At 40.1% G+C, this 18,861-nt stretch overlaps 2 protein-coding genes and 1 long non-coding RNA gene across 6 annotated transcripts in view; 2 read left to right on the forward strand and 1 right to left on the reverse strand.

Annotated features, from left to right (window-relative positions):
* Positions 1-6,572, forward strand: part of LY75 (lymphocyte antigen 75) — a 43,899-nt gene extending 37,327 nt beyond the window's left edge. For both annotated transcript variants that reach the window (XM_032692531.1, XM_032692530.1), the window contains exons 31-35: positions 874-1,048; positions 1,564-1,731; positions 2,943-3,065; positions 3,526-3,693; positions 4,702-6,572. In XM_032692531.1, the coding sequence (XP_032548422.1) occupies positions 874-1,048; positions 1,564-1,731; positions 2,943-3,065; positions 3,526-3,693; positions 4,702-4,886 (819 nt within the window). In that variant the 3' untranslated portion in view covers positions 4,887-6,572. The remainder of the gene's footprint in view (positions 1-873; positions 1,049-1,563; positions 1,732-2,942; positions 3,066-3,525; positions 3,694-4,701) is intronic.
* Positions 6,573-6,917: 345 nt separating this feature from the next.
* On the forward strand, positions 6,918-18,786 carry LOC116789133. The gene is made up of 5 exons (XR_004357906.1): positions 6,918-8,222; positions 8,927-9,188; positions 13,768-13,871; positions 15,276-15,383; positions 15,957-18,786. It is a non-coding gene; the product is annotated as an uncharacterized LOC116789133 (long non-coding RNA).
* LOC116789131 (unconventional myosin-X-like) overlaps positions 11,951-18,861 on the reverse strand; it is a 90,371-nt gene continuing 83,460 nt past the window's right edge. For all 3 annotated transcript variants that reach the window (XM_032692528.1, XM_032692527.1, XM_032692529.1), the window contains 5 exons: positions 17,987-18,123; positions 17,702-17,822; positions 15,763-16,212; positions 14,794-14,985; positions 11,951-14,216 (listed from right to left, as the gene is read on the reverse strand). In XM_032692528.1, the coding sequence (XP_032548419.1) occupies positions 14,103-14,216; positions 14,794-14,985; positions 15,763-16,212; positions 17,702-17,822; positions 17,987-18,123 (1,014 nt within the window). In that variant the 3' untranslated portion in view covers positions 11,951-14,102. The remainder of the gene's footprint in view (positions 14,217-14,793; positions 14,986-15,762; positions 16,213-17,701; positions 17,823-17,986; positions 18,124-18,861) is intronic.

Genomic DNA, 18,861 nt, shown 5'->3' on the forward strand with positions numbered 1-18,861 from the left:
ATGGCACTCTGTAGGATCAGATTCCATCAGTGAATACAGAGAGACAAGGCTGTGTGGAACTTGCTTAGTCCAGGTCAGGACTGGCTCTCCAAAGCAGTTCAGGAACTGGCTCTTGAGCAGGTTATGTGTCCCTTCTCCCAGGAGGCATAGGAAGATGCAGCTGCAGATCTCTTTCCTCCTCTGACTGCTTTACTGTGGACCCAAAAGCCTGTGGCGCTGACCCTGCTCCCCTCACTAATTGCCAGACCTGGCCATAGTTAGTTGGCAGGAATACCCCTCTGCAGAGGTGTGTGATTTCTGCGTGCACCTCTTCTACCTCTGGTGTCCTGTGACTTGAACAGCTCCCTCCACAACTGACTCCTCGCTGTCACGGGTTTCCAGGAATGTATCTGAAGTAGGAGCTAGTACTGAAAACCATTCCTCAGCTGTCCAGCTTTATTCACTGAGGTCATCTCGACAGTTTGGCAGTTTGCAACATATCCAGTAAACGTTCATAGCAGGGAAGGCAGACTGTTTAAATGAAACAGCAGGATGGAATTAAGTGAAATGTTCCCCTTAGAATAAAACAGGCACATTGCAAGTTTAAACTTGCAAACGTGCTGTACTTTCTCATTTCCCACAAATAATCAGGATTTCTATGTTAAGAATTGATTGGAAAATGCAAACTATGTTGTACATTTATTTACTATAGATTTAGATGACACCCCCTCACTTTAATTTACCCCCATACAAGGGACAAATATTGCTACATGGCTTAACTCATGACTGATAAGATTTAAACCACAACTGTATGTGGCTTAAAAGTTGTGGGTTTTTTCTTTAATAAGTTGTGGGTTTTTTCTTTAATAAGTTGTGGGTTTTTTCTTTAATTAGGGAAGTAAAGCTAATTTTGAATGGTCAGATGGAAGTGACTTCGACTACTATCCTTGGGAATTAGAAAACTCAAATACTACTGAGAACTGTGTTCTGTTGGATACTAAAGGAGCTTGGAACCGTACAAAATGTACAAATGTTGCTGAAGGTGCCATTTGTTATAGCCCTCCAAACAGTAAGTGTTATTAAGGTTTTGTGTAGTTGTCTTTTGTCTCTGTATGTTGTATTTAGAAGTAGAAAGGAAGGTTGAAATACTACACATGATTCCCTCTTTTAAGAAGAGTTTTCTGTCAGGGATGATAAAACACTTTTTAGTACTTCAGGGAGATTAATTCTTCTCTCCATTCCAGTGGTGAAAACCTAAAACAAACCTGGTTAGTTTTTAATCACCTGTAATATGAATATGAAATGTATCTTTTCTGAATCCAAGTACTTATCAAATATGTACCACAAACTTCAAAACCCACTAAAAAACAAGAAAAAAATTTTTCCCAAGCCTTTGGGATTTGTCTTACGCTCCTTTTCAAACAAATTTATCTGTGGCACATGAAGAAGGAATGTAAGGTAAATTGAATAGTGGTTCTTGGTAGGAGTAGTAGTCCTTGTTAGTACTTACTGTCCTGTTGTTCCAGAGAGACTGCGCGCAAACGGCTGCAGCAGAAATAACATCAAGTTTCTTTGTCTTTGCAGAGAGGCAATTCCAGCCAGAGCAAGCGAGCAGAGCCTCAGGATGCCCGCAGAGCAGTGGTGCCCTACAGTGGGTACAGTACAAGGATCACTGTTACGCCTTTGACATGGCATTCTACAATTTTTCAGTATATAATATGGAAGAGGCTAAGAAAGTCTGCCAGAAACTGAGTACGTTTAGATTCTTTATCACATTACAACTTGTAATTAGTCCACTATTTGAGAAGAAATAAAACCCAACAACCAAAAAACCTATGCTGATTATACTTCAACTTTGCCATTTTTATTCTTCTTTAGTTTAGGAAAAGCAATAGCAAACTTTATCTTTGAATATCTGATGAAAATTCTTCATAAAATGCTGCATTGTGCTGACAGATTCTTTGGCACACAGGTATCTGCAAGTAAAATTCAGGTAGCAAGTTGCAGAAGATCAGAAATTTAAGGCTTACAGTTTGGAGGAAAATGCTTTATCTGTATATAGTGTTAGTGCTGTTGGCAGTGCTTTCTTGTTATATATCCTTGCAGTAGAGAGCCTGCTAACTTTTCAGATGGTTCAAAGCATGTACTTTATAGATATTAAGACACATAATATCACTAAAAAACTTAATTTTTAGTCAAATTAAAGGATTTTATCTCTGCTGAGCTGCATGGGCAATTGTATTGCAGAGGTGCTGTTAAGCAGTTTCATTTACAGAAGTTTTAATCATCTTAACTGAGAGGTTAGTGACTATCATAACTTTCTTTTATGGAATTACAGTGTGAAGTTGAACTCACTATTTAGGATGAAAAAGAACCAGTCCTGGATACAGTTTTCTGTTGAGTCCAACTTGGTCTGATAATTGAAAGTGAACTTTCTCTAAATTAAGCTTCTGGCTTGTAAAGAATGGGTACTCTCTGAGCGTGTCTATAGTATACCCTTTCCTCCCTCTTATTCCTTAATTACTGTAACACGGTATATAAGAACCTGAGACACAATGAGACCATTAATTTAGAAATTAACTTGACTCAGCAAAATGCTGAACTTTTGTTCAAGTATATTTTTGAAAAGGGCTTATTACTTGGACAAGGCTAGTAATTTTCAATGAGCATATCTTTTGAAACCTTCCATGTATGTAGTCTGCAGCTGCAGTAAGTTTACTCCCATTTTATTTTTTTATAACCTACTAGAATAATCAGTCATCTGAAGCCATTTTGTATAACATGCTGTATTTTAGGGGATGGGAGGTTCATGTCTTTATTCTGAAGGTTACTTCAAGCTTATTTTACAAGCCCAGATCAGCAGATCTTTTCCCACAGTAATTATTCCCACAGAAAACTCAATGTACAAGCACCATGAAAAATCTTGTAAGTTGCAATTCTGACTGGTTTCCTCTGCCACTTAGGTCCTTCAGCCACCCTTCTGACTATAGTTGATGCTGAGGAAAATGCATTTGTGAGCAAACACGTAAGGGAACATGATCTCATCACCAAGAATGTATGGCTTGGCCTGGCTCAGAGCTCTAAGGGTAAGAAGTAGCAACTATGTGTGAGCATTAATGTTTCATGTGGTAAATGAAAATGCATAAATCCTCAACTAAGAATAGTTTCATAGTGTTGGTAGCCTACAGTAACTTCTGCTTGAGGTTGGAATCCCTTATTTAGCATTATAAAGCCCTTTGGACTTCATTGTAGTAAAATCTCTTCCTATTGCACACCTAGGGCAATCAGGAGTCACTGAAAATCATTTTTCCCAATGCTGCTATTGGTGCCTAATGGTTAAGCTGCGAATGCATCAGTTGCTAAAGGCCCAGGGAAGAGGTGTGGCTAAAAGTTACGTGTTCATGTTTACTGCTTTTAGTGTATGAGATGCACAGTCAGCCCTGTTCCTTTTAGCAATGTAAAGAAATCAACAGATTGTGAATGATGCTGTGTAGCATTACAGCATGTTTTGGTGACCTAAAACTAAGCAATGTTTTTTCCCAACAGGTCAGTCCCCGAACTGGCTGGATGGCTCATCAGTTAATTATGTCAACTGGGAGAATAAAACTGCAGAAGCCAATGAAAAATGCAGTGTTATCATGTCCAGAACTGGCATGTGGTCCAAAGTTGACTGCAGTCGTAGTCAAAGCAGAGTGGTTTGCAAAGCTCCTTTAGGTACAGAGGCATTGCCTTTAGTGGAGACTTAATTTTGTAGAGGCTGTTTTTAGGGTTTTCTGGTTTGTTGGGTAAAGTCTATGTTGAAATAACTGAAGTGCAATTCACAAAAGAACCCATCAAGTACCTCTGCCTAAGCAAGAGCCTTCTGTTGTTGTTTAGGCTTAAAATTGCATTCAGAGGCAAATTGTCTAGGAATTTACTTCTCCTGACTCCCACTGTCCACTCAGTGGGTAAGGGAGAGAACTGAAATGTCCACTTAAAAGTGAGCATAGAGTAGTTGCTATTGCTTCTTACCACAGTGTATCTTGTCATGGGTGAGTCTGTGTAGGTGGAATCAGAGTTTTGCTTGTAAGAGATGCTGAGTAAGCAGGTACTGCAGATTGTGTTTTTAGTCTTGAGGAGGCTTCTGGAAAGAAGCTCCAGAAAAAGGCTCAGGCTGCATGTTACTTCCTCATGCTCTGCTTTGTACAGGAAAGAAAGCAATTACCTGAGTATTAAGCAAGCAAGTTCCTGAGAAGCAGTGCAATCTTTCTGATTTTGTTTACATTTTCACTGAGGTGGAAATGCAGGAATGGATTTGACTTCATGCTGCTAAGGAAGACCTCAGTAAGATCTTTTTAGTCTGAAAGAGGTATAATTATCTCCCATTCCAAGAGCTTCCATCCAAGAGTCCAGGACCTCATTAGATATATGAGGTATACAAACCTCTAAAGGACTGCAGCATTTACAAGTAGGTTTTTTGACCTCTGGAGGTCCCTTCCAACCTAAATATTAGTAAATTATCAACAAAGTGATCAAAAATAAGCTAATGCATACCCATATGAATCAGCATCTAACTTTCCATATGATGAAGCAAAGACTATTAATATGGTGAAGGAGTTTGCCTTGACTTCAACTAAATGCGTGCAGGAAGAGCGTGTAGAGCTACCTGAGCATGAACCCCATGACAAAATATTCTTGCCAAAACTCTTAGAGAATAACTGTTTGTCTTTTGTTCTGTTTCAGGTTCTAATCACACTGGTGTGGCTGTAGCATTTGCCCTGCTAGTTATCTTAGTCTTTGCTGGTGGACTGGTGTTCTATCTCTACAAAAAGAAGCGTCTTCACTGGAGTGCCTTCTCTTCAGTACGCTATCAAAGAGGGATAAACGATGATGAAACGGATGATATGTTTGCAAAAGATGGCTATTGAGAAACTTCCTTCTGGTTAATTTAAGAAAGAACTTCACTGTGTGAAGCCATAAGAAATTAGCTGCTTGATGTTTTATTACTTCTTTTTGGAAAAGTAATAAGGTTATGAATGGGGGCTAAAATTTGTTCTTTTATATGCAAGTGCAATTTTCTGATAAAAAGTCAATAATAATTATTTGGCCTCAGCCTTTCAAGGTGGAAGGTTTCTAGAGTTCTGTTGTATTTTTTTAATTTATAGCATTTTCTCTTTTTACTGGAAAGAGCTTTTAATGGAATAAATTAATGCCAACAGCACTTCATGCAACATCACTTTAATGAATACACTTAAAATTTACTTCCCCCAATACTCTTACTTATAATAGCATTAAATGCCTAACTTTCTAGTTACCAACCCGTAACTTCATAGGTTAAATATGTCATCTGTCCAAGAAGATAAAGATATGTCTAAGGAAAGAGTGAGAAAGAATATATGGTAAAAAAACTTGTGTACATAAATGCTAAAAATACTTGAGTATTTTACATAAAACTTAAACTTGATTTTTGTATGATGTGTCACTGTAGCCTTTCCTATGCACTCCAAAGAAAGCTGTAAAGGAAAAAAGGGAAGACAGAGTTGTATATATTAATTACTAAATGATTTGATCAATTAATGTTTTGAAGACGTCTTTTGACTTTTTTTAATGCACAGTACAAAGAACAAGTGCATTTACTTTTATGAAGGAGGATATGCAAAAGACCAAATCCGTTCTGCATGTGGTGGCGTCATGAGATGGTAAATGGGAATCCATTTGGACTGACATGCTGAGAAGAGTACTACTGATTTCTCTGAAGCAGCAGTGCAAGGTCACGATGTTCAACTGCCTCTTTTCCTGCAGTTTACTTACGTTGATGGCACTTTTCTTTGTTCCTGTTTGCACTATTTTGATAAGCGAATGTTTATCATTTGTGTTGAGAAATAGAGAACTCTTTATAGATACTATTTTGAGCCTGTTAAAACAACAGCCTGAAAGGGGCAAGTTAAAGGAGCCATTGTGGTAGTTTGCTGATCAAAGAAGTAAAGCACTTTTGTTGTTTGTTTGGTACTTTGGGCACAATTGTGAACAGTTGCTTTCCAGAGATAAATTATAGAAAAAGTAGTTGTGATGTTAGTTACTGTGTAATGAAAATAACCTTCATTCTTTAGCTTACCCTGGTATGAGAAGTGTTTGAAACGTTGCAAAGCCTGTTTCCTGATGTCGTCTGGTTAAGCTTATATGCCTAAGTGCTTTGCCAAATGACTTTTAACTTAATGGACTAGAAAAAGTGTTGGTTATTGTGTTTTTCTACCTACAAAGTGGAGAGAATTATTTAGAAGTTTTGAGATTTACTAGTTTTATAGATGTTTATACTTTGAGCATTTTTAGGTGTGAATCTGAAATGTAAAGTGGCAATTGGTAGTAAAATCCTAATTCAATACAAAAGAATATATACTTTTTATTAAAAATTGTATATTTTATTCTTATGAATGATGTAAATAATTTTTTAAGGCCCCATTTCTCATGTTTGTTTCATCATACCCAAGTTGTCTAATCACTCGTCTTTTTTGAGTAAGCACAATGGCCTTAGTGCAGGTGAATAACCCACTTCATTTGAAATACACAGATTATTTAGGAGTACCGTTATTGAAAGAATAAAGTTAAATAAACCAATAAACTGCTTACATTGGTTTTATTTCCATGGAAGCAGTTATCAGAGCTAAGGAATAGCTCATTAATCACTGGGTAAAAAAGCTCATAGCACAGGGGCTGTGATCGGAATTAAGGCAAGTAACAATAAGAAAACTTTAGAGATAATAAATATCTTTGATGTATTTAAAAAGAATGCTGATAACTTTCTTTTTACAGTTGAAAACTTAGTTTATCATGGAATTTGGTTATGCCTAGCTTTTATCAAGCTACTTCAGGCTTACACAGTAAGTGAACATTCCTCTGTGCTGTTTTGTTTTAATCAAGGTGTAGTTCATTAGCACGTCGAGGCCCAAATTAACTCCAAAGCAAAGTATAAAGGCTTCCAACATAACTTCTCATAAAATATGGGCAAAGTTAAATTACTTCCAGCCAAGTTAACACTTGCAATTAAAGCATGAGATGTATTCATTTTAAGTACCATATGAAGTCTGAATTCCAGAGCTCTAAAATCTGCAACTGCTGGTCAAGGGGCAATGTTATTTTTATCTCCAGTAATAGCTTGCTGGGAGAAGCATCCTGTTGTGTAAGATGACTAACAAGGTCATCTGCTTCACAAACATTACTCAAGATGATGCACAGGGAAATGGCAGCAGAGAAGTGAAGTGCTTTCCCAGGTCCCAGAGCAATGGAGTTGAGAAAGCATCCTTCATCCCAGAGCACAGACTGACCACAGACTGTTACCTCTAGGGAAAAAGTATGCAACTTCAGTTCCTCTTCCTGAATTTTGCCCAGTCCCTGGAGACTGGATCATGGAAAGGTTAATCCACATCTGCCATTACACCAGCCAGGATTTTTATTTTAGCGTATTACTGCATTGGTAACTTAATTGACATAGAAATCAACAAGTGTTTACACTTGAGCACCGTTTGGGCCTGATGCTTTTGTTGTACTTCTCAGCATTTTTTCCCTTAAACCAAATGCACCATCTGCTCATTGCTCTGTACATATGTTATGCATCTAAACATTTTTGAAAGGAGGAAGTAAATTGCATGGCCTGCCAGTGGTATTTTTTTGTGTGTGGCTGCAAATAAACTAAGACCATACATTACAATTTTTGTTGCTAAAAGTCAGAACTACAGTTTGGACCCTTTATGGGTCTGCTGTTGCTGTGTGTTTAGAGCACAGTGGGATATGTAAAACCCAGCTTTCTACAAGTCAGTCAAATTCCTTGTGTTGCCAAGAAGTACATAAAGTTCTTATTGACCAAATTAAACAGATTTTGCACAGTTTTAAAGCAAGAACTGTGAGCAATATTGAAGAACTAAGCTTAGGAAAAACAGGAGAGTAAAATTCAATTGTCACTCTAATGGACCTTTCCCATTTAGTTCTGGAGTTTTAAGATGGGAATTGACAAAGCACTAAAGGTACTTTTCTGTTAATAGCAAATCAACTTCCAAATGGTGCATAACATAAGTGCCATTATAAAATGCTGTTATCTTGGTTTTATTCCTTTATGGCTAAGCCACAACAATGGTATTTTCACATTGAAAACTCCTGTGCACTCTGTCATAATATCTGTCAGTAACTTAAGGTTTTTAACAGATTTGAGGGGTAGGAGAGGATACCAGATGACGTTTTTATTGTGATTACGCAGTAATGCAACACAGACTGTAAGTCCTTATGGATTGCTTTTTGCCAATGCAGCAGGGACTATAATTACAAACAGAACAACAGTAATTTTTTTGTTTTGCTACTTTTTAGCATAAATAGAATAATTTACTCCAAACTGGCTTTTAAAAAAGTGGAATTTCAGCAATACAAAAGAATTATTTCAAAATGTGTTTTCTTCACTATGCTGACCCCTTACATGTGCTTTTTTTGTTAAAACCAGTGAGAACAGATCTTTTTCTGCACTCTCAGGATGCTCATATGGATAGTAAGAGTATTGCTTCTGCTTTCTATAAAACTTCTCTTTTCAGATGTTATGTGTTATAGTTTCCCTTAAAGAGATTATATAGAGCAGATAAGTTTACAAAACCATGGTGCTGTACTTCATAAAAGCTAACAAGCGTTTATGCATATTCAAATTAAACTTTGAAAGCAGTGGGTTGAGATGATTTTACAAATGTGCATGATTGAATGTCATCCCCATTAGCAACCGAACTGCTTTCTCTTTCATTAAAATGTCTTTATTTTCATAAACATGATCTGGGTATTTGAAGAGCACCTTGTGTTACATGAGAATGACTTATATGTGTGTGTGGCTAATAGAAGTCACATTTACCCAGGATAAGGAGCTGCTTTGAGGGCTGGGTTTCCTGTGTTGTCTCCTGTGGCCACCATTCTTCTTTGTACCTGTTCTTTCTCCTACCAGCTCTGCAGCACCACCAAATGGAGAACACACCACCACAGACACAGGAGCCAATCAGGCAGCCTTAACACCAGTGCAAGCTGCTAGGAACGGAGACCAGAAAGCACCACTTCCTATACAGAGTAGCAGCCACAGGCCTGAAACACTTGGGATGAACACTACCAATGACCCCACAACACTGCCACAGGGTGCAGAGAAAGGGCCAGAACAGCCACTCCAGGCAGCTGGAACATCCTCTAACACCAGGACACTACAGCCTTGGCAGGTCTGTTCCCCTCCTCTCCAAGCTCCTCTCCCCTCCTTCAGCAGCCAGGGAGAAAGCAGCTCTCTCGACCCTTGCCCAAGTGCTCACGACACAACGATGAGGAGTTTGCTGTGGACAGGAGCCAGCTCTCCCCTCTTCCAGCCCTGAGGGACTCCTTCCACACCTCCCCTCCTTCTTCAGCCGGGGTTCCTCCTGCCATGCAGATTAAGGGCATTTGTAAATGCTTAAAGGCCTTTGTACCCCCACCAGTCTTGCAGGCCTTCCTTTGTATTGCTTTGCTCAAAGAGGGCAACTTACCAAGATTCAGCCATCCCAGGGGAGCTGGGAGGAGATTGCTCCTAGTGTAAATACTCCTGTGCCCATGGGCACACCCTGAGAGGGCACAAACATGGAGCAGCTGAGTTGCCCTCAGCCTCACACTGCAACAGGAGAAAGAAGCAAGGCAGGTAAGTTGCTCCTACTAATGTGTGTGCCTCAGCAGTGGACCTGCAAAAACTCTGCCCAGTGTGTAACCTGTTACTGAGCCAGTTGAGTTTATCCTGACAAGCTGTCACTATTTCATTAGAAGTCAGTCAGGAGTTACAGGTGTTTGCTTTTACAGGAAAAACATGTTTATATTGGTAATCCTGAGCCTGTACAGGAAGGCCTGAGGCACCGTTGTGCATGGGCCAGTGCCTGAGAGCTGCAAGGGGCCCCATACCTGCCCCTGGATGCAGCATGGGCAGGAGGTGGAGCTGGGCACGCTACCAGCCAGCTGTGCTCTGTAGCCAGCCAGGCTGCCTGAGCCAGAGCAGGGTAGTGAATGCCTGTCAAGAATCACCCAACTTAATGCATGTGCCCTGGGTTGCATTCAGACCTAAACACGAGTGCAAAGTCCAGGTGCTCAGTGAGACTGAGTCCTTCCCAGTGCGTGTGAAGGGTGTCCAACGGTGCTGAAGGGCAGTGCTGGATAGGCGGGTGGGGGGAAGTGACTTTCACTGGCGATCCAGTTACTGGCATTCATCTCAGTGGTGACAGTGGCACAGGGCCAAAATGTATATCCAGTTGTGCATTAGGAATCTCTGGTATAAAAAGTGGCCAAGAGCCTTGCAAATTTGCATTCCACCAATTTAGGAGTTTATATTTTACAGTGGGGGCTGGAATTCATGTGTGAGGGATTTGCTTAAAGCCCCAAGGGGAGAATGAAATTTTGAGGCCAATGCACAGAGTAATTATAGAACAAACAGCCTACACAGTGAAAGGCTGTGTGTTTTAGAACAAGGTATAAATAAACAACTGAAGTTTATAGACAAACTGGTTTAATAACTAGACGAGCTTGTGATACAACTTACCAGAGGCTGTGTCTTTGTGTATAAACCATTTTGTGTTTATGGCGTAGGTGCTGATTATAAATTGGCATGAAACTTGTTCATATAAAATAAACATTAGAACATTCACTATTAAAGAAATACTGGGGTGGAGTCCCAAAGGGACTGCACATTACACTGACAAGGTGATCAAGCAGAATTAAAAAGGGAGTGACAGGGCTTTTAGTTGGCTGCCACCTTGGGTGGCTGTCACTCATAAATGCATTCACGCATGTTGCTGTAGTCATGCAGTGGTGCATGTTTGCTGTCATGATAGTGATGTATTAGATGAAACAAGTGCAGTTTGAAATTCAACAGCTGCACAGAAGGGAGACTGGCTAGCTTGTTCCTGCTTCAATCCAGGGGGAACAGGGCTGGCCTCTGAGTTTGCCACCAAGAAAAAATTTGGCTTCAGTTGGTGGCAGCCCAGGAAGCAGTGAATGAGAGGGACAGGCCATGCCAGGCCCTGATGTGCTTTGTCACAAGAGGGATATTCAGGAGAGACATGAGGGCTGTGCAGCCTGGGTTTGGTTTTGACACCCTCTGCACAACCAACCAGTAGCTGCCTGTGTGTGACATAAGGGTTCCTAAGCAGAAAGTAGGCAGAGCCAGTGTGGTTTTGGAAGCAGATAGACAGGAATGTAAGAGCTGAAGGAAGAAAAGCAACTGCTGAAGTAAGCAGAGGCAGTTCCAGCCTTGAATAAGGACAGTCTATGCAACGTGATAAAGATGGAGAAAAAAGAATATTGGAATGGCTGGAAATCAAATTGCATAGACCAATCTGCAGAGTCCCAAGGCCCTCAGAGCATCTGGCCAAGGAATATAGGAGAGTATGATGACGGGGATTATGCATCACTGCTTGGTTTCCATAACTGTGCACGGATTGAGGGAACTTTTGTCTGCTAGTGGGATGGTCTGTCTGTATTGCTACCCTCAGTTCTCATTTACCACTTCAGTGACACAAGCTCTTAGGTGAGCACTGTGGCCAGGTCATGCAACTGTGTGTGAAGTGCAGATGGCAGCTTATTTGAACTAGAAGTAATTTTCTGTTATTAGTGACTTTGGAGGTACTGAAGAGAAGGGATGGAGCTGATCCTACAGATTGGGCCTTGGAAGATGATTCACTTCTTGTGCTGCTTTCACCACATTATCCATCTCTGAACCACTGGGACATCTCCCACTAACAAAAGTTATGACTCATCCCCAGAGAGAACAGCAGAAACTAGAAACAAACCTTCCCCATTGTAGCAGCAAACTATTTTCTGTAATCCACCCCAAAGGCAAAATTTGCTTCTGTGGTGAAGGGTTGTTGTATCCTCATGCCAGTGATGCCTACTTTTCACTTACAAGTTCTGAGTGTTAAGATCTCTGAGTAAACACCTTAATATGGGCACACAACGCCCATGAGTGAATACAGCCTGTGCAATCCAATAATTTATTAAACTTTCATCTTGTAAAGCCAGTTACAAATTAAAAAAGACAGAAGAAGGAATTCTGTAATAGAAATGAGCAAGGTTACAACAAATAGTAGTGGAGTTATGTTTCAAGTGGGTTCAAGCTGCCTGCAGCAACCCAAGAGCCAGAACACAGAGCTAGTGCAGAGTTAGAACAGGGATAATCAAGACTAGCCTGATACATAACAGATTGAGTCAGTTTGATACAAAGGGTTGCTTCTCAGGCTGCCTCTGCATTCGTGTTTCTCACTTGTGACCTGGTCATCTTTTTATTCCTTGTGACAACAAGGGGGTGTTTATAGGATCCTTCAGTAAAGCTATTTAAGGCAAAACTCCAGCTGAAGTATGATGCACAGCAGTGGCTATCCTCTTAGGCTGATCATGTGGCAAGTGCACAGTGTTTGCACATGCTGCAGTGTAGTGGAAACAAGAGAAGAGCATGGGTTATGTACAGTGTTTCTTCTTGTACTGTCAATCTCAAAATTACAGTGTTCTGTGACACAGTGTTAGTGACATGGCACAATCTGATGATGAAATGGAACCTGCTCCGTACTGACTCCCGCTTTTCTATGAAATTTTTATTTCATAGCTAATAGACCTTAGCTGCTACTTCTTCAGAAATGGAGACAGACAACATTAAACGTGGAACGAGGCCCACATTACATACAGTTCTGCAGTTTCATTAAGAAACAGAATGGGCCTTTGCATTCTGGGATCCCAAGACTAGACAAGGGTCATAGAAAATGGCTCGCCACCAGCTTTCTTGTTTTCTAATTCAACTAATTTATGATGTGACTGATACTGAATATTGTTTTAAACACTGAAGTCAAGTTTCTGAGGTCAAGAGACTGAAGATGACTGTCATCAAAATTCTGCTTCTTCAAATTGCAGGAGCTATAAATACCTCCAAGAAGCAGTTGTTTTGGCAAAACAGCATTGTTTTCAAGTTCTGCTGAGGACAAGGGACCTAGAGGAGACTGGAAAGGGATTTGGGGATTCCATAATGCAAGCAGTTCCTGTTAAAAGCTGGAAGTGGATGACAGGTCTGGCATTTGCTTACAGTTGTATAGAGAAGTGAAAATCTTACCCATAACAATTTATCTAGGCATCTATTCACTCAGTAGGAAACAGTTCACTTTAAAACTAAAGTTCAGGGACCCCAGTCATCCTAAAATCCCATCTAGAGAACAAAGCATCTTAACGCAGGCAGGCTGGCCAACAAAAACCTCCAACCTCCATCTAATAACTGGAGTTTGTGAAGAGCAGCTCTTCTGGAAATGCTAATAAAACAATCTCTCTCTTACGCTGTACAGGGGAAAGGCAGTCATTTTTTTTTTAGGCAATAGGTGCTGCTTACAATGGGCCTGGAATGGCAGTGGTGCTAGTCCCAAAGATTTTCTCCTATGTTGGAATATTTATTAGTTTAACTGAAAGTGCCACTTTTTATAGTCATGTACCTGTGAACTTTTATTGGAAGGTAAAGAATCACCTTGGGTGTTTTTATTTGTTTCTTTGTTTAATGCTCTCTCATGTAGGGTTTGACCTCTCTGTTGGACCACTTGCTTCAACTACACAAAGGCATTTTCTTTTAAAACCAGATCAGATCATTAGTGTTTCCTGAAGAAAAAAAAACAAACCACAGTGACTTATATTTTAGGTTTGCTTGCAAAATAAATAAAACAAATATTCTTTTAGCAGACCATGCTATGATCACATGATCCCAGATGTCTGCATGTTCAAAATTCAGAAGGAAGCTTAAGTCTGTCTCCTGTCTTGCAGAAATGATTCTTGTGAATTTTTCTGCCAGTATGACAAGTAATGGTGAAAGCAGCAGAGAGGACACTGAAGGAGAACGAGGATGCTTCTGACTTTGCTTCTTTAAGGTACATTGTTCATCAAACAAGCAAGGGGAAAACAAGTTTTGGGTCATTAGTGTTTAACAACAGTTGTTACTGTTTAATGTCTTTGGGCAGAGGTGCAAATCCTATAGTACTGTAGATGTCACTTCAGGTTTTGAATACAGTAGTCAGCTGAATTCTTAGGAAACATCTTTGCTACACTTGTGCTGGCAAGTTGCAAATACTCATCACTAAACTACTGCCAGTTCATTTGCATCACCTAGTCCAGATGCTTGCGTGACTGTCCACACTGGTGGCTGATTTGACACTGCAGCGTTTCTTCACAATCATGTTGATGTATGCTTTCATGATCTTTATTATCTCGCCCACCTGGAGAGAGAATACAGTAACAGAGGATAAGCACATTAAAAACCTCAGTCCATTGAGTCATACAGGACATTTTGCTGAAAAAGACTCCCTTGTCCAAAGTCATGGCACAGTAAATTTTGCATGCAATACTAAATGTGAACATGACAGTAAGAAAAGAAATGCTTGACAAGTTTGTGCTCTGTTGTAACAACACTTAAAAAGATTTTTAGCTCAAAGAAAAGCAACTTCAGTGCTACAAAACTTTTTTTTTTTTTTTTTTTAAATTTGTGAACTGCCCATTCATCTATTGGAAGGGAATGAAAAAATCAGGCACAATCATGAGCACCCAAAACTGGAACTTCTCAATGCACTGGAAGACCATTCAACCTCCTTCACTTTCTAACTAGCATATTTTTTTTCTGTTTATCCCTGTATTCAACAACAGGTACCATGCCCTTTAGGCTTAAGCTCCCTTCATCTCTTCCCTTGGCTTAGTCCACTAGTCAAGAATTCTTGCATAGAAACCTGTCTATTCCTTGGAGCTTAACTGAAGTGGCAATAAAAGTGAACATAGAACAAGTCTTGTGCTTTCACATACCTGGGATGTTTCAAAGAACATTTCTCTCTCATCCACTGTAATTTTGAAGGTGTTAGGTTGTGGTGCTCCGAAGAAAACAATGTGCTCATACTGGAAAGTTTCTAGTGGTTTAGGATCCCCTCGTTTGTAGACAGACACATTCTCTGTGCTGACTCCAAGCCAGAGATCGTTGGGGAATCCACCCTCCTTGCACTGCAGAAAGAGAAACATGACCTTTTGCATAAATGCAGTGGAGAATCAAATAATTTTTGATTCAAGGAAAAGCCCTCTGTTTTTAGTTCCTGTAGGACATTTCAACTCTTCACCCCAATACAAAAAATGTCTGCAGAAGGTATGTTGGAGGCACTTCTGCTGCAACGATTCAGAAATGACATGACTATGAGTAAAATACTACTTAAGTAGTAAATAATTATAATAGCTAACAGTTCTTATCAGATTTTAAAGTGATGTAGCAAGTCAATATTCCACTTCTTATTTTACAGATAATATAGTGAGTGCAGGCAATTTCCCATGGTGATCCACCTAGGCAGCAACAAAACTGATAAAACTGGAACTGTGGATCCCTACTCTAGCAGACTGAGCACAGTGCTGTAAGTGTCCCAGTCTGAGCAGTTTCTGTTGTACTGCTGCAGAACAGGACTGCAGTTTTTCCTGGTAAGGACAACAGAGCTTGGTTTTACTTTTGCTTTCAGTAGCCACCACTTTTTTAACCCCTCCCTCCCCCAAATTCCCAAATTCCATTCTTAGTCCAATGAAGTGGGAATCCATTGTCTCCCTTCATTTACCATGATGTCCCAGCTTGCTTGCTCTGTGCTCTTTGCGTCACAACTCTTGGGTATGTGGTACTGCAGGCTTACCCTGAGCTTACTAAGGCAAAATGCATCCAGTTACTGAAACTCCCTTCTGCTGCTGTTCTTCAGACTGATGCCTTTCCTTGGCTGTAGTTACATGAGTTTATACATTGCTCACCTCAACATCGAAGAGTGTTGACCCATAACCTGGCCACTCCTTTACAATGGACATGTATTTCACCATGGCCTGATGCTGAGAGAGTCCCTGCAGCTTGGTCCATTTCTGTGCTATGCTTGCACGAGCAGCTGAAAGCTCTTCCTTCACCCACATCTCCATCATCTGCTCCTCTTCTACCTTCTGCTTCTTTACAGACCCTGTCTTGAAGCTACGTTTCAATGTCCCTTCAAGGAAGCTGGTCCGTCTCCTCTCCAGAGTATGACTGGTAGTGCCACTGCTCTTTGTTGAGTGCAGTATTTTGGATTTCAGTCTGTTAACTGGGTAGATTCCATCAAGGGTCCAACTTATTTTGGAATAATCTCCATGAAGATACTGAAGCCGCAGAGCTGCTAGGCGCTGCAGAGTGTCCTCTGGTGCTGGAAAATGACCATCTATGAGGCTTTCATGAGCCTACAAACAAACAGAAAGTCCCCCAGACTCATCAGAAAGCAGAAGCACACTTTATTCGCAGCTGGGTCCATGTACAGATTCCTATGGCATCTGCCGATCCCAGTAGGAAAGACACAATTCAGGTGGTTACAGCAGACATTGCAATAAATAAGTCAAAGTCTGCAATTGGTCAATGTGGGGGGAACACCCCTTTCTGTAAACCTGGACAGGACAAAGATCTCTGAGGGGCTCCTACCCTGCACAGGAAGTCCTACAATGAGGACCATTTATGTCTGGAACAGATGAGAGATATTGGAATTGAGGCAATTTGGTTTTGTGCTGTACCAGCTCCTGCGTGGAGATATATTCAACACCAGAGTCAGATGTAATAAATTCAAGATTCTCAACCTCAGTTTCATTACACAAAAGCAGTTCGCACCTCCTCCTCTTTCACTCAACATCTCTCCCAATCTTCTTGCTTCCCTTTGTCTGTTTTTCTGTTAAATCTATTTATGGGGGGGGGGTTGCTACATCCATTTAATGCCTGGATAACACCTACTCTCCTACTGTTACTTCTTGCCAGTTGATGCTGTGTAGACTGAAAGCCCTGTCAACAGGGAGTTTGGTACAACTGAGTTTCCACAGAGCACCATGATGTCTTGTTCCCAACCGTTCTCTAGACATTCTTTAATTGACAATACTTGACAATACTTGACGTTCATTTCATCTGTGTGATGAATATGCCACCCATTTGACTATCAGTGAGTTTCAGTCTTCATGACTCTGACTGCCTTTGATAACATCTTTAATAATTTTCACCAGCTATGATTTTCTGAGGTAAGGTCGGTGTTCATTAGTGAAGTCATACAGATGGGACAAATCACACAGCTGGGTGATGCAGTCAGTTTAGTTCTACATCCCTAACTGGCTCTTTCATACCAGTGTGATCTCTGATCTAAGCATCATCATTGTGCTACGGAGTACAGTGACTTAAAAAAACAAGACTACTTGTCAGATAAACATTGTCAACTACATTCTTTTTTCCTTTGTCTGTAGTACTCTTCTAGAGCCTCTCTGTAATCAAAAGAAATCGCCCAAAAGATAGGTTTCATAGTTAATTCTGGTAACACCCCAAGGATGTGCTGATCTGCAGACTTTCCAGTTTTCTTTACATTTATGTTCTGCGAGCAGCTACTTTCAATGATTCATCTTGAATCATTATCCAAATTTCTATGTCTTTTAAAAGTAAAGTTTAAAAACATTTTATTATCGTTGGTCTTACATTTTTTTTTTAAGCCTTTGCTAATTTTCTTGCTTTTATTCTAATACTCCTCTTACCTAGAAAACTTCACAGTGTACCTGCTTTGTAGATTCCAGGCAAAAATACAAAACACTAATTCTTCTGTTCCAACCAGCATTCCCTCTTCTAATGAAAGGTAAGCCAATTTTCTGTATACTCATGTGCTTCTGCCACCCTGGAAACCAGGTAACTCTCACAAAGTGAGCTTACCTGCTCAAACATGAAGGCAAATTCCACCCCATCTTTGGGAACATTCTCAATATCCAAGAAGCAATAAAGCTTAAAATACAGTTGCCACTGTCCCTCCTCTTCTTCTTCAGAGCCAGCAAGTCTGTAAGATATGAAAGAGAATGAGAAGGGAAAAAACCAGTAAGGAAAAGAACCACAGTACTGGGATGTCCACAGTGCAACTCACAATCTGAAGGTAACCCTGGATTCTGAAATCCAGTGTTACATCCAACTAGGAATTAAAGGTTTTATGAAACATTCTTTTACCTCTCAAACTTGGCCAAGATATCAGCCACAATCACCCGACTCTCCACAGCACGGTCAACCTGCTGATTATGTTCAAAGAGCGCAAACATATTCCGGCTGTCCTCCATTGCTAAACCTCGGATCAGCTTTTCAACCACCTGCAAAATCAGAGACACACAGATCACACAACAGGTATTACACAGACTTTCACACTGAAAAATCAGTACTTCTTCAGGACACTCATAATTTCATACACTTCCATCACATTTCTCCCTTAGTTACCTCATTTTCAGAATAATAAATACTAACCCTAAAAGATGATTCCCTGTACTTATATTTGATTATCCTTGCTTTTCTTCTCTGAACCTTTTCAATTTCCCCTTTTTAAAGATCTACCCTTTTTAAGATGGGGAAATTAGAGCTCTGCACAAGATATAGGCACATAATGGATTCAGATGGCATGACATTCTCAGTTCCTCTAATAACAATTCCACTTTTTCCTCTGTTGAGCACTAATGTTTTCGCAGACATGACTACTGCAACTTGGAATCTTGCTTCTGACCTGCTAGTGATTAAGTTACTGCTAGAATATCCCTTTCAGAAGGATTCCATTATGAACTGGAACTTCTACTTGTCCAGAAAACTGTTTAGCAAGTCTTCACAATTAGTACCTTTCCAATGGATAAAACACCAGAAGTGTTTAGATTTTGCAACACAATTGTCAGGTGATATTCTACAACATGGGCACTGGCCTTGTAGAATAAGCTGAAATTTCCCTACAGATACAGCAAAAAAATTATAATTAAAAAAAAAAACACCAAAAAACACAACAAAAAACAAAATTGGGAGATGAATGGGAAAAAGGTGTCTCTTCATCTGGTTAATGCTACTAATGC

This window comes from Chiroxiphia lanceolata, chromosome 7 (assembly GCF_009829145.1).
Source record: "Chiroxiphia lanceolata isolate bChiLan1 chromosome 7, bChiLan1.pri, whole genome shotgun sequence".
NCBI classification, from domain to species: domain Eukaryota; kingdom Metazoa; phylum Chordata; class Aves; order Passeriformes; family Pipridae; genus Chiroxiphia; species Chiroxiphia lanceolata.